General features: G+C 40.4%; 1 protein-coding gene across 5 annotated transcripts in view; it reads left to right on the top strand.

Annotated features, from left to right (window-relative positions):
* Window positions 1-837: 837 nt before the first annotated feature.
* Window positions 838-15,354, top strand: part of UHRF2 (ubiquitin like with PHD and ring finger domains 2) — a 75,285-nt gene continuing 60,768 nt past the window's right edge. For 4 of the 5 annotated variants that reach the window (XR_006737962.1, XR_006737963.1, XM_045563852.1 and 1 more), the window contains exons 1-2: window positions 846-1,339; window positions 6,908-7,144. Coding sequence is in view for 3 of the 5 variants with exons in the window: in XM_045563852.1 (XP_045419808.1) it covers window positions 1,187-1,339; window positions 6,908-7,144 (390 nt within the window). In the remaining 2 variants the exon portion in view is untranslated. Of the gene's footprint in view, window positions 1,340-6,907; window positions 7,145-15,354 lie in introns of all 5 variants that reach the window. The other variant, XM_045563851.1, reaches the window with a different exon arrangement.

The following is a 15,354-nucleotide window of genomic DNA, read 5'->3' as shown; positions in this document are numbered from 1 at the left end:
AGCCCCCCGTTAGGTAGTGCTGCCTGGGGCCTATTTCTGAGAATGCATTCCTAGTAGGATCTTTGAAGTACGCTCTTTCTTCGGAGGTGTGTAGTTCCGCATTATTTAAAACTGTTTTCCGCAAACCCACAATCCCTTAGGCCGGAGGCACACCTAACGCGGAAGGTCCACAAACGGAAATGTCTGGTTCTAGCTAGGGGCCATCCCCGCCGCCGCACGGCCGCCTCCACCGCCAGAGGCCCGGGCGGGAGGGCGGCGGGCCTAGGGGGCGACCTCAGAGGACCTGCGGCCTGTGACCCCAGTCCAGCAGCGGGTTTCCGCACCAACGCAGCACTCAGGCCAGGCGGGACGCTTGTCTGCGAAGCAGAAGAGTCCCCAGGGCCTTTCCTGGGAGACCGGCTCCGCCAGGCCTCGTGGCCGGCGTTGTCGGGCGGAGTGCCGCGGGGCGCGCTCATTTCCTTCTGTGCTTTCTCAGAAATTTAGGCCGCGCCTGCCCGCGCCCCCTTTTCATGATCATACAAGTGCACGTCAGGGTTTCTTATTTTTGGTGTGTTTTCAAGACCAGAGAACCCTATCCGCTAGGCCTGAGGAGTCACCCGCCCCCTCGGCCCCGAAACCGAGACCTAAAAGGGCAATTGGTGTGGGCGGCCGCGTAACTGCCCGAAACCCAATAGCTCGGAGGCGTGCCCGGGGCCCAGGTGCAGGCTGTGGGGCAAGTAACGGCTCTTGGCAGCCCCGCCCTCTCCGCCCTCTCCGCGCCCGCCCATTTTAGTTCCTCTGGGTCTGTAACCATCTCCCCGCCGCTTCCTCTTTAAGGCGGAGCCCGGCGTGGATCTCGCGAGATCCGGGTTGGCGCCGTGACCTCCATGTGGGAGCTATAGCTCTATAAGTAAACACTCCGCGCGACGCAGACATGGCTTCTTCCTATTTGTGAGGCTGTGACTGTGGCGGCGCCTCGGACTGGTTCCGGTTTTTTCTCCTTAGCTGGGCTGGGTGGGCGCGCGGTCTGAAGAGTCGCCGCCGCCTGTCGGGACCGGCCTCTGGTCGGTCTTCCTTGTCTGTGCGCGCCCTCGTCTGCCCGCCGCGGAGAGCCGGAGCCTCCGGGCTAGCGGCGCGGGCCGGGCGGGGCGCGGCGCCCAGAGCACAGGGGGAGACAAAGGGGGCCGGCCCCTCTCCCGGCGCCAATATGTGGATCCAGGTTCGCACCATCGACGGTTCCAAGACGCGCACCATTGAGGACGTGTCTCGCAAAGCCACGATTGAGGAGCTGCGCGAGCGGGTGTGGATGCTGTTCAACGTGCGGCCCGAGTACCAGCGCCTTTTCTACCGGGGCAAGCAGGTGAGGCGCGCCCGCCGCATCCCTCGGCAAGCCCGGGGCAGGGACAGCTGGGCGTCTGACGCGCGGGTCTGAGGGCTCTGTGCGACGCGCGCGGGGCGCACCTGGCTCCGCTTCTGTTGGGTAGCCCCGCGAGGCGCCGGGCTGCGGGGGACAGCGGGGTCCCATCAGCTCCGGCTGCAGGTGCGCCCTGCGGCGTCGAAAGTGAGGGAGCCTAGAGCGCTAAGAACTCGCCGTTTTTTTCTTCTGGTAGGACCGCGGCCTCAGTCATAGGGTACCTGGGTCCCTCGCTTCCCGCGCTCGGAGGGCCTGGGGCTCCTGGAGAGCGGGGAGGCCGGCGGGCTCTGGCGGCCATGCCACAGCGCGGGAGGCGCGGAGGGCTGGCTCCCCCGGCTCACGGCGGCGCTGACCCAGCTAAGGGCTCACGTTGCTTCCGTGGCGCTTCCGCGCCTCGGGCTCCCAAGCAGGGGGGAGCATTGCTCTCTCTCTCGGGAATAAGAACCTTAGCTTTGCTTCCTCACTGTGGAAGGATTTGCACAATTCGAAGATTCGAACTTCTGGTTCCTATCCCTCATCACCTCTCCTAGACTTAGAACCTGTTTTGAGGAGGGTTAGAGACCTGGGCATGAAGGCGCTGTTGATGTACCCTGGAGCCGAGTTCAACACTGCCCGGTAGGGGCCGGAGGTTTATTCTTAGAGTAGAAAGGAGTTTAAGACTTTGCCTTTCTTGCTCTCACCTTCTAATATTCCCGTCTTTCAAGCTTTTAACACAGCACTGCAGCATAGCCAGCGATACATACTTGAAAGCTGAAACTGTTTTTGGCAGTAAGAGTGTTTGTGGGCATCTCTGGTATTTGTATGGTATGGCCATGGTCTGACCAGTCTTAAGATTTTTCCCTATCCCGCAAGTTTCTCATAGTCTTTACCTAGACACCCAGACCCGTCATGTTTTTGACTTTTTGTTGCTGTTAACGCACTAAAGCTGGCATCTTGAGTTGATAGACCCTAGTTTGGCTCCAGTCTTGTGGTTTGAGATGTAGATCTGTTTGATTTGGTAGAAGTATTAATAGCTTATAGCTGCAGAAGACTTGAATATTTTTCTCCCCTTCACAGGCTTACCTTTCAAAAACTGCGCAAAAATTTCAGAGTAACAAATTACACTCTGGGAAACAGAGAGGCAGAGGTTTTTTTTTCTTTCTTTTTTTAAATGTTACGTACCTTTGATTTGGGTTTGCAGCCAGTTTTATACTGATTCTTCAGTGTTGATGACTTGTAAAAACAGGTGTTCGATTTAGTTGTAAACTTTGCTTTTGAAATAACTGTACATATATTAAATACTATATAGGTTTGTATTGCTGTGCCTCAAGTGACTGCTACCTGTTTCCGTTTGGTCACAGATGAAAAAACATCAAATCTGCATTTTTATATTCTGGCTAGGGACAATAGTACGTGAATTCCTAGGATAGGATTTCAGCACCAGAGATAAAAATGAAGGATGAGAATGTATTTCTGGACGACACCCCTAAAGTCTAACTATGAAATATACTAAAATCACCTGGCCCATCTTGAGGAAAAAGTAGGGATTGGGTTAAATTCAGGGCAACAAAGTAGACTTTCATTCAGTAAACCAGGAAGCTCATTTCAAATTCCAGGAAAAACTGTTGAGGATAACAACCTTTGCACTTCCTCCCCCAGAGCAGTCGATAATTCACTACTTTGATTTCTTCAGCCCAGTGATAAACCAGTAGGGATGAGAACTAGACCTTTGGTGCCAGCTATTGATTTGGAGACAGAAAAGGCAGGCCACTGATGCCAGCTGTGTTCACTTCCTTATGAGCTGACAAGTAGCCCTGGAAGTGATTATCCCTGTTGATTTTTGGAGTACCCCAGTCTGTGCAAGAGAGGTGGTGTGTGTGCAGCATGCAATTACTGGATTAGCATCACAGGCTGTACCTATCCTGTGAAATACCTTTGTCCTCATTGGAAAACAGTACCCATTCCTGAAGGTGCTTTACTACCACATAGTGAAAAATGTCATAAAATCAAATTTAGTGTCTAACAAGTGGTACCTTCCCTCCATTTGTATGTTAGGTTGCTGTTTTTAATCTTTGGTATGTATCAGAATCACTTGTGGATATTTATTGTAGATGCTTGGCTCATCCCAGAACCACAAGTAGTTGAATTTAACAAGACCCCACGGGAGATTCTGATGAACACCAGGGTTTGAAAATGAATGTTGAAAGATAGTCTTTTATTATTCAGAGTATGGTCCCTGGTTTCTCAGGACCAGCAAGCATTAGCTTCACCTGGGAGCCTCAGACCAGTCCTGCTGAAGCTGACCTACTGAAGAATCTGTACTATAACAAGGTACCCAGGTGATCTGTGTATTAAGTTTGAGAAGCAGCATAATTGACTCCACTTTTAAGAGTCAAGATGGACACCAGCAATTCAGGGATGTAAGTTCTGGTTGGAGTAGGATAGCCTCATGTGAACATTTCTATATGGGAGATTGAGTTTGAGGTACCCTGGGGATTGGGTCATTTTAAGGAAGAGTTGTGTTGGTGGATCTCTAAAGCTTTTGAGAATCTAAAGCTTTTCCTACTTTGAAAGGATTCTCTCTTCCCTCCTCTCATTCTTTCCCTTGTTACCACTATAGGGATAGCCTTAAAATAGATTGCAGATGTGGGGCATGAACCTTAGTTTAAGAAAAAGGTGTCTTCCCTGCCCCACACGCTTTGTTTTCACAGAATTACAGCATAAAAGTACTTGCCTATTTAAAGGAATGTGTGTATAATATATAATACCTGATGGATACATGAAGGTTATTAACTTATGCCCCTCACCTGCATTCCTAGTCAGTAGTTTCTTGAGAATGACTTCCCCACTGCCTTCTCAGCCACTACCGCTTGGTACTTGCTTCCTACTTTCCCTTGCATCACTGTTGAAGTTCTTCCTGTTAATCTGGAGTTTCTTTTTTCAACCTAGTGAAAATTCAAGAGTGTGGTCTGACAAAAAATCTCAACTATTCCTGCTTTTCCAGTATTGTAAATCCTGCATCTCCATCTTCTAGCACAGCAGTTCTCAAACATTTTTACTTCTGAGACGTTAATGGATCATAGTTACACACTTGCAACTTGTAGGTGTTTGTAATTTCTCAGTGACCTCATCCATTTTTCCCTACTTAGAACATAATTTTTGAGTGTTAGAAATAATTTTCAATCTTCATTTTCATTAAATGTGGAAGAACTTCAGTACTTTTCAAGAAAATCATTCCAGCACTTCACAACTCTTCATAATAATATGTGAAGCTTTGTGGAATAAAGCTGTGTGGAATCTCTGGAACTTGCTATGCAATGGGTAATAATCACTATTTTAGGAAGACTGGTGGAGTACTTAGGATTAGGGAAGGAGTGGATAATCTGGGTTAAAAAGTGTCATAGGAAGCATGAGGAAAGGGGGGTTACATGTTAGTGTGGACGTAACTTACTGTAGGGCTTCAGGCCTTGAAATGCTTAGTGTTCCACTCTGAATTTAGACATTGTTTTCCTGTCAAATCTAGGTTAGAAAGAGTACCACTTAAAACAACTTGTATTTACTCTTGACAATCATTTGGAAGAAATTGGAGGGGTTGAGTGTAGAAATGCCCCAAGGGTCCTTCTGACTCTTGTGCCTCAAATTTCAATGGAGAGATACAGAAACATTTCTAATTATTTTACCACTTCAACTGCTATCTTCATTTTAGGGAATGCCCTACCAATCAATTTGCTTGTTACAGAATTTTATTTTCTACTTTAAGCACTTCAATTTTTAAATAGTTATCTTAGTGTTCATCAGTTGTGTATTTTGTCAAGTTGTGCTTTTTTACCTCTTCCAGAATTGGTGTTTTTGCTTTGTTTTGTTTTTTTGGCTATTGGAGAATGTTGGTTTTGCTCCTTGAGCTGTTTTTTTGTTTGTTTGTTTGTTTGTTTGACAGAGTCTCACTTTGTTGCCTGGGCTATGCCAGTGGCGTCAGCCTAGTTCAGAGCAACCTCATACTCCTGAGCTCAAGCGATCCTCTTGCCTCAGCCTCCCGAGTAGCTGGGACTACAGGCATGTGCCACCATGCCCAGCTAATTTTTCTATATATATTTTTAGATGTCCATATAGTTTCTTTCTATTTTTAGTAGAGACGGGGTCTCGCTCTTGCTCAGGCTGGTCTCGAACTCCTGAGCTCAAATGATCCACCCGCCTCGGCCTCCCAGAGTGCTAGGATTATAGGCGTGAGCCACCGCGCCCGGCCAAGTTTTTTCTCTCCAGGAATTCAGAACTAGAGGGTGTTCTTTTGATTGACTTCTCAAATATGATCTTAGTGTGTTAGAATTGTGAATGGTGACAAGTATCACATATTGGTCGTGTTTCTGGGGAAATGATAGTTCTGATCTTCAAAGAATTTAGTTTTCTTGTTTCACTGTATCACTGTGAAGTAGCCAACTTAACTTTACAAAGCAATAAAGTGGAGACTTAGTTTCCTAGGGCTGCTGTAACAAAGTATCAATTTAGGTGGCTTAAAATAACAAATTTATCCTCTCACAGTTCTAGAGGCTAGAATTCAAGGTTTCAGCAACGCCCTGCTCTCACTGATAGTTCTAGGGAAGAATCATTCCTTGAGCTTCTGTGTTTGCCAGAAATCTTGTTTCTTGGCTGGTAGATGCATCACTCCAGTCACAAGGCCGCTTTTTTCCTGTGTGTCTTCACTGTCTTCCTGCTTTGTCTCTCTGTCTAAATTTCCGTATTATAAGGACACTAGTCATTGGATTAGGGGCCACCTTAATGACTTCATTTTAACTAATTACCCTTTAAAGACACTATCTCCAAATACAGTCACATTCTGAGGTACTGGGGTTAGGACTTCAACATAAAAATTTGGGGGGGTTACAACTCAGCCCATAACAGTCAGTTTTACATGTCTTTTGTTAAATTTATTCTTTGATTACCTCTATAAAAGACTATTTCCATATAAGGTCACATTCTGAGGTACTCTGGATTAAGATTTCAACATTGTTTTTGAGGGGGGGAGCAAATCAAGCCATAACCCTTGCCAAAATATAGGTGGGCTACAAGGTAATTATTCCTGCTTGATTTCTTTTTTTTTTTCCCTCGAAATTACTGACAATGCTTCAGAAAGATAAAATGTTTGACTTAATGTCTTTACAAACAGAAGGTCATGCAACAACTTGCTTTAAAAAGTCACCGTTTTCTTGCAGTGGATTCAGGCACTATTTATTAAAACTTGGTGAGAAATTAAATCTAGTTTACAAACTTTTTGCCTAGGTCATTAGGTCACAGTAGCAATGATACATTTTTGGTTTTGATGGCCAGTAGTGTTCCCTTTAGCTAATATGGAGTGATTCCTAGGAATATATTGGGGTCTAGAGGAGATGCTGACATCAGAGGCTGTGAAGTAGTAAAAATGGTTTCAAAATCACTAAATGCATTGTTATGAGCTTTAATAGTTTGGCTAGAACATCCTAAAGTTGTAGAAAGATAAGATTTAAGAAAAGTATTTCAATATCTTTTTCTATTTTTTTCTAGTTGGAAAATGGATATACTTTATTTGACTATGATGTTGGACTGAATGATATAATTCAGCTACTAGTTCGCACAGACCCAGATCTTCTTCCTAGCACATCTACACAGACTGATAGAGAGGCCAAACCCTGTTCTAATAGTCCACCTAAAGTAAAGAAAACTCCACGGGTGGGACCCTCCAGTCAGCCATCTACATCAACTCATGCCTGTCTTATTGATCCTGGCTTTGGACTATATAAGGTATGTTGTCATCTTCATACTTGCTAGTTGTGAGAATACAGATGTCTCTTCAGGCTGTGGTGAATAAGTAAACATTGATTGCCATTTGAAAGTAAAGATTGGGCTGTTAATATTACAACTTTTAAAAGTAGTGTTTAAAAAATGCTGTGAAATATATAGACAAATGTATGAAATGTGTATATACAATTTAAAGAATAATAAAGCAAACACCTGTGTAATTCCACCAAGGTTAAGAAGTAGAATGATGCCAGTACCTTTTTAAAGCCTCCTGTGTGCTCCTACCAGAACACATCTCCCTCTATCTCCCTAAGAGGTAAACCACTTATTCTGACTTACAATCATTTTCTTGTCTTTCCTTTAGTTTTGCTACTTATGTACGTCTCTCTCAACAATGTTTTGTCTATAGTTGAATTTTATGTAATAGAATTCTACTTTTCCTCAACATTGAGAGATTATGATGCATATAGCTGTATTTTATTCCTTTTCACTATTATGATCCATTTTACTAACATGTCACAATATATTTATCTAATCCATGATTCATAGATCTCTGGGCTGTTTCCAGTTTTGGTTGTTTTAAACAGTGCTGTTTTGAACCTTCTGTGTGTCCTGGTGCATGTGTTCAAGAATTTCTTTAGAAATTTCTACCTAGTAATAGAAGTGCTGGTTTTTCACTCACAGGATACTTCCAAACTGCTTTATTTTGTTCCACTGGTCTCCTTGCCTGTCTCTGTGCCCATACTGTTCGAAGTACTGTAGCCTTCTAGACTTTTTTGATATCTCCCTTTCTTCCATCTCCCAAATTTCTTTCCTCTTTCAGGGTACCTTGGTTTTTTTGGCTTTTAATACTTGCATATAGAAATTTTAGAATTAGCTTGTCTCAAAGCTCTACAAGTAATCTGCTGGGATTTCAATGGGGATTACATCTGTAGATCAGCTTGGAGAATTGACATCTTTATGATGTTGAGTCTTTTAATCCAGGAACTTGATAGACCTCTCCTTTAACTTAGATCTTTGATGTCTTAATTCTCTTTACATATCTCGTTGATTTATTTCTGGTAGCTGTTGGGGTTTTTGTTGTTTTTTTGTTGCTATTATAAATGGTTACCTTTTCAAAACTGTATAGAAATAAAATTGATTTACTTACTGAATTTTGTATCCAGCAACCTTTTGAAATTCTAATAAATTGTGTAGAAATAATTGAATGGCAGTTTTAATTTATCCTTTCCTATCTTTATAACTTGTCAGTTGGGATAAATGGGCACCTAGTCTCAGTTTTTCAAAGCATTTAAGACTAAAAATTAAAAGTTGGTATATGAAATGAATTATTTAAGAATATTCGAGGCCGGGCGCGGTGGCTCACGCCTGTAATCCTAGCACTCTGGGAGGCCGAGACGGGTGGATTGCTCGAGGTCAGGAGTTCGAGACCAGCCTGAGCAAGAGCGAGACCCCGTCTCTACTAAAAATAGAAAGAAATTAGCTGGCCAACTAAAATATATATATAGAAAAAAATTAGCCGGGCATGGTGGCACATGCCTGTAGTCCCAGCTACTGGGGAGGCTGAGGCAGTAGGATCGCTTAAGCCCAGGAGTTTGAGGTTGCTGTGAGCTAGGCTGACGCCACGGCACTCACTCTAGCCTGGGCAACACAGCGAGACTCTGTCTCAAAAAAAAAAAAAAAGAATATTTGAATTGAGATAATTTTGGATCTGTGGAAAAATGCAAACAGGTCCATATATGTACATGGAAAGATTTAAGAAGAGATAAAGCAAAGAGCTTTGTCTCAGAAAAAAAAAAAAAGTACCAGGCTTGGGTGGATGATGAATTGTTTTAAACCTATAAGAGATAGGTAATTATTATGTTACCTAAATTGACTCACAGTGTAAAGAAGGAAAGCTTCCTGTTGCTTTATAAATTTAGTTTAACACTGATCCTAAAACATGACAAAAAGCACATCAGCATCACTAACATACTGATGTAAAACCTAAGTTATATGTAGAAGATAGAATTATGACTGCATATTAAAAGAACATTTCTTTGACTATGGTTTGTCAAGAAGTAGGCATAGTTCCTTGGAAAATGTTTTGGTATAATTCATTATACTAATAAACCACAGAAAACAAATTATTTAATTGAAAATGTTTTCTGCATTTAAATACAAATTTGAACTGGCGGGGCGCGGTGGCTCACGCCTGTAATCCTAGCACTCTGGGAGGCCGAGGCGGGTGGATCGCCTGAGGTCAGGACTTTGAGACCAGCCTGAGGAAGAGCGAGACCTCGTCTCTACTAAAAATAGACAGAAATTATCTGGCCAACTAAAAATATATAGAGAAAAAATTAGCTGGGCATGGTGGCGCATGCCTGTAGTCCCAGCTACTCGGGAGGCTGAGGCAGAAGGATTGCTTAAGCCCAGGAGTTTGAGGTTGCTGTGAGCTAGGCTGATGCCACGGCACTCACTCTAGCCCGGGCAACAAAGTGAGACTCTGTCTCAAAAAATAAAATAAAATAAAATATAAATAAATAAATACAAATTTGAGTTCATTCCTGATTTTTAAAGAGGATGCCCTTGGTAAGAGGAACAGGCGGAATAGATGAATATTTTAAGCCATACTCTGATTCACATTTATTAGTGTGGGAAAAACCAGAAGCATTCCCATTAAAGATGGGAGCCAGAAAAGGAAGCCAATTAATGCTGCCGTTATTTGACTTGTGTCTAGAAGTGCTAGATAATGCAATTAGGCAGGAGAACAGAATAAACTGTAAATATTGGAGAAGGCAATGTTATTGCTTATGGATATCTGGAAAAGCTGAGAAAACATTTTAGAATGTTACGAGCAATCAGTAAAGTGGGTATTTTCAAAGTTAACATTGAGCTACTAATAGCTTTCCTTGCTACATCAATTAGTAAAAGAGGGAAAAAACATTTACAATAACAAAAGGTAAAGTCTGGGAATAAATTAAGTCTTATATAAATGAAAACAGTGCTATGTAGTGCTCACAATTCAGACAGAATTTTCAGTACTGAAAGCCAACTTGCCATTTTGTCCACATCACCCACTGATTTCATCCATTTTTCAGATACCAGTACTTCCTACATTTCTTACATTGTTACTTTTAAAATAAATGTTTTAGCACAGTTTTATATTTATAGCAAAATTGGGAAGATAGTACAGAGGTCCCATATATACCACAACCAGTTTCCCCTATTGTCTCAAATTAGTATGGTATATTTATTACAACTAATGAATCATTATTTCCTTACCTTTTACCTAAAGTCCTTTTTCTGTTCCAGAATTCCATCTTGGATACCATACTACACTTAATTAATCGTCACATCTCCTTAGGTTCCTCATGGCTGTGACAGTTTTTCAGGCTTTCTTTGTTTTTTGATTACCTTGTCAGTTTTGAGGAGTTCTGGTCAGGTATTTTGTAAAATTTCCCCCTATTAAGATTCATTTGTTGTTTTCCTCATCACTAGACTGAGTTTATTTGGGGGGGGGATATGGGAATACCACGGAGATAAAGTGCTATCATCACAAATCTAGGGCCCATACTAGCAACATTTTATTTGCTAAATATAACTTAGGTTTTACATCAACAATAACACTGTTAAAACTGATATGAACCTTAATCAGCTGGCTGAGGTAGTGCTTATCAAATTTCTCCAATGTTAAATTATCTTCCCTCCCTTTCTATACTGTACTGTTTGAGAGGAAATCACTATGTGTGGTCCACACTTGGAGTGGGGAGTTATGTATTTCTCTGCCTTGTCGGCAGAGTATCTACAAAAATTATTTGAAACTATTCAACATAGATTTGTCTTTTCTCTCCCACTTATTTATTCAGGCATTTATTTATGTCAGTATGGACTTGTGCTCAAATTATTCCAGTTTTGGCCATCGGAAGCTTGTTTATTTGGCTGCTGTGTCCCTTTGACATACTCTCATTATTGTGGAGTGTTTTATTTTTCTTAAGTATATTCTTTCTGGCACTACAAGATGCTTCAGGCTTATCTTGTACATTTCCTTCTTCAGTCCTAAAATACACCATTTCTTCAAGACACCCTGGTTCCTTTAATTGGTGAATTATATTAGAAACCAAGATCTGGACTCTAGGTATACTCCTTACTTGCTCCTTACTAACTGGGGTGTCATTGTTTGGGCCTCAGCTGACAGCAAGGAAATATGTGTATGTATATTAACTCGTGTATGTACACATCTATGAATATTTAACCATCTGTATATTAAGCTTATATTTTTGTCTTCTCAGCTATGGTTTAGATTTTAGAAGCTGCCACTTTTGAATTGATTTGTTTTGGGCAGTGAAAGGATGAATTTGTTTTTGTAGGACTAGTTTATGTAGGACTAGTTTATGTGTCTGCAGATCTCAATCAAGGTTAAGCAGTTTAGGCCAACTTAAATTCTTTCTGTTTAGCAAACTTCCCAGTACCCCACCTTGCCTCTTCTACAATCTAATGCAAAAGAGCATCATGAGAAACAACTTCTCTCAGTAGATCTTTACTTTTTATTTTCAGTGTTAGCACTTTGGCTGTCACTAACTTAAACTCTTTAACATCTCTTCTATTTCATATTATCATATAGTGTAGACATGAAAGACTTGAGCTTTGTTATCAGACCTGGTTTCAAATTCCAATTGAGCTGCTGCTTAGTTGTATGAACTGGCAAATAAATTTTACATTAAGACTCCCTTTCCCCATTGAGGAATACTTTGTAACCTGGCACTTTAACTCTCAAAGCTACCATCTATTATTCCTACAGTAATATATTTAGAGCTACATTTAACCTCCCTTGTTTATTGAAGAGGCTAACAGATTTGTTTGCCCTTTTTTTTTTTGATGAAGCTTAATAATTGTTGTAGGTATCTGAAATTTTGGTGACTTTATTTTTCATATAGAAGTGCTTATTTCCAGATAGTTCATTCATTCCATGAATATTTGAATATCTAGCATTCCATGAATATTTGAATATCTAGCATATACTTGTAGTAGGTATTAGGGATAGGGGTAAACAAATGATATTGTCCTCTGTGTTCATGGAACTTTTATTAGATATTATCTTCTTGGCTAAATTGAAAACAGCTTAGAAGCTGCTACTTTGAAATTTGTTTTGAATTTGCATTGAATTTTTCTATTTCCCACAGTGCAAGTCTGAGTAGTTAGCATATCAAAATTTTGTTAAATTGCTTTTGGTCACTTTAAAAAACTGCCAGTGTTTTTGCCTTTATCTTGAACTCTTGTTTATGTCATTTTTACTTTGTAAAGATTTTTTCATAGATGTAGAGCTTTCTGTAATTAAAATTGCTTTATGGATGAACAAGCAAATTTTTGGACTTCTTTTTGACTAAAATATTCTTTTGGACTCAAAAGGTGAATTTTCAAATTAACTTTATTGAAAACTGGCAGAGGTAAAAATTTAAACAATACATTAAAATGAAAATTTAATCTGAAGTTACTATCCAGTATCATTCTTGTTTTGCCCTATTTGATAATTCTGAGCAATATTTGGCCAGTTTCAGGTATTTTCATATGTTGCAAGAAACTAGATATCACTATCACATCTGGAGAGCCCATGAAAGATTATGCAGAGACTTGGTTCATCCATTCCCATTGTATGTACATTGAACGTAAATTGAATCTCACTGACTGTAGGAACTGACTTTCTCAAATAAGGTGGACTCTAATCACCTAGACCCAGGTACCAGACGACCAGCCCTATAGCCCACAGCCTGCTGACTTTATTCAAACTAGCCAATGTGTCCCCTTCTCTTGGGAAAAGTAATTCTTCTTTCATGACATTAGCCTCTCCATGTTGTCAGTTACCTAAATAAGTTATCATCTCATGGGCACAATTGAGACCCTCCCACACACAAAAATTGTTTTCCTCTTTTGTCATACTATCTGCTTTTTTGCTACTCTATTCTGGCTAATTACTTCAGTTGTTTATTTCCACTAGATTACTTAGACAGTTACCATGGCAGTATCATCTGTTTTCATGTTAATCATATGGGTTTAAGTATTTTCTTCTGTACTGGCTTCAAAACTTAAGCTTTACAGTCGGCGTGGTGGCTCACTGTAATCCTAGCACTCTGGGAGGCGGAGGCAGGTGGATTGTTCGAGCTTAGGAGTTCGAGACCAGCCTGAGCAAGAGTGAGACTCTATCTGTACTTGAAAAAAAAAGAAAAGAAAAGAAATTAGCTGGACAACTAAAAATATATAGAAAAAATTAGCCGGGCATGGTGGCGCATGCCTGTAGTCCCAGCTACTCTGGAGGCTGAGGCAGAAGGATTGCTTGAGCCCAGGAGTTTGAGGTTGCTGTGAGCTAGGCTTATGCCACGGCACTCTAGCCCGGGCAACAGAGTGAGACTCTGTCTCAAAAAGAAAAACTTAAGCTTTACAAAAGAGCTTTAACCTGTTGCATGCAGTTTGGCCCATTCAAGTTTAGCCTAACTTAGTATGTCTATTATGTGCAAAAACTTTTGAATTTAAGAGCATTTTTCCCAAACCCTGTTTATATCCATTGTGAGTGGTTCACTTATACTTAACGGGACAGTAAACTTTGTTCTTGTTTCCTGTTGTAGATCTAGGTTTACTCAAAGAATGCCCTACCTTTGTGAGCCAATAAGTTCTATGTATGATGTTTAAGCATAAGCAACAGCAGTATTTTTAGGTTGACCTAGGTTTCTTCTAACTCTAATTTTATTGCCAGATGCTGAGGTAGCCAGATGCTAGATCTGCCTGCTAATTTTTTGTATTTGATAGGCAAATTCAGTGTTTCATATATACCTCTTACTGTTCCATGATAAGACTTATATTGCTTAATGTAGTTTTGCTGTTATACCATTTTAGTATCAATTATATATGGTGCGTTCTCTGCTACAATATTTATGCAGTGCTATATGAAACCTCTTATGTTTTGATTTGCTGTGAAGGAATAGTAACCTTAGTTTATTCTCCCAAGTAGATGGACCTTATCATTGGTTATTTTTTGTTTTAGCTGTGTTGCCTACAAGAGGCTAAATGTTTTTAAATTTGTCAGTGACAATTATGAAAGAAATGATGGAATATTATACACATGTCCATTTAATATGGGGATTAATTTATGTAATGCATAACATTATATCTGATTTCTCTGTCATAGCTAGCCCAGTTGGCCCTTAGGTTTTTTCCTTTTCTCCTAAACTCTTCATTCTTACATTGAACTTTATCTTTCAAGCTATTTCATTGCTACCATGTTCATTACATATACTGCCTTCAGTTAAACGTTGTAACTCTTCTGGTAGTGATAATTATTACTTTTTGATTTTGTCTGTATTCTTTCTGTGTCAGCTTGGTGGTTTGAAAGCTTATATTTTTAGTACCATATTTCTAAGTTCATCACTTACCTTTAAAGTTCTTATTTACTTCTCTATATTAAGGTGCATGATATAATGGCAAGAAAATAAGCTTCAAGATCAAGATGTTTTCAAATCCTGGCTTTATATTTCATTACCTTTCACCTAGAGCAAGTTAATTTCTCAGAGCCTTTGCTTCCTTATCTAGTAAAGTAAGAATTATTAAGCTTATTAAGGTTAAACAAGTGAGTAAGGAACCTTGAATAATATCTGGCATATGCGTATTTAACTTTTAGTATGTACTTTTCCCACAAGCTATACAATCTATTAGAATTATGTTAGACCTCTTAAGTGGTCTCTTATACCCCCACGGAAGAGCTAGCTTGATGAAATGATCTTGTGTTGATAGCATTTTTTTCCTTTTTTAAGGATTTAAAAAAGCTGAAGAGATCTCTCTTGGTTATTGTCTTGAAAGGGCCTTAACCTTTTAGACAGTGTCCTTAGATTTTTTTCCAGAGAAGATTTTTACGTGCTTCCATTTCTTAACTCTTAATGTAATTCTATGGTATCATCACTTACCTTTAAAGTTCTTATTTACTTCTCTATATTAAGGTGCATGATATAATGGCAAGAAAATAAACTTCAAGATCAAGATGTTTTCAAATCCTGGCTTTATATTTCATTACCTTTCACCTAGAGCAAGTTAATTTCTCAGAGCCTTTGCTTCCTTATCTAGTTTTTAAATTGTTTTCCTTTTGTCAGATTGCAGTTTAGTTCTGGATCAACTACTAGACTTGACTACATCCGTTTTTGTATCTTATAGCCCTGCTTTTATATTTTACCTTTGTTCTTTGAGGTGGC

The sequence above is a fragment of the Lemur catta genome, chromosome 10 (assembly GCF_020740605.2).
Source record: "Lemur catta isolate mLemCat1 chromosome 10, mLemCat1.pri, whole genome shotgun sequence".
NCBI classification, from domain to species: domain Eukaryota; kingdom Metazoa; phylum Chordata; class Mammalia; order Primates; family Lemuridae; genus Lemur; species Lemur catta.
Note: the sequence above shows the minus strand (reverse complement) of the source record. Positions and strands in the feature narration are given on the sequence as shown.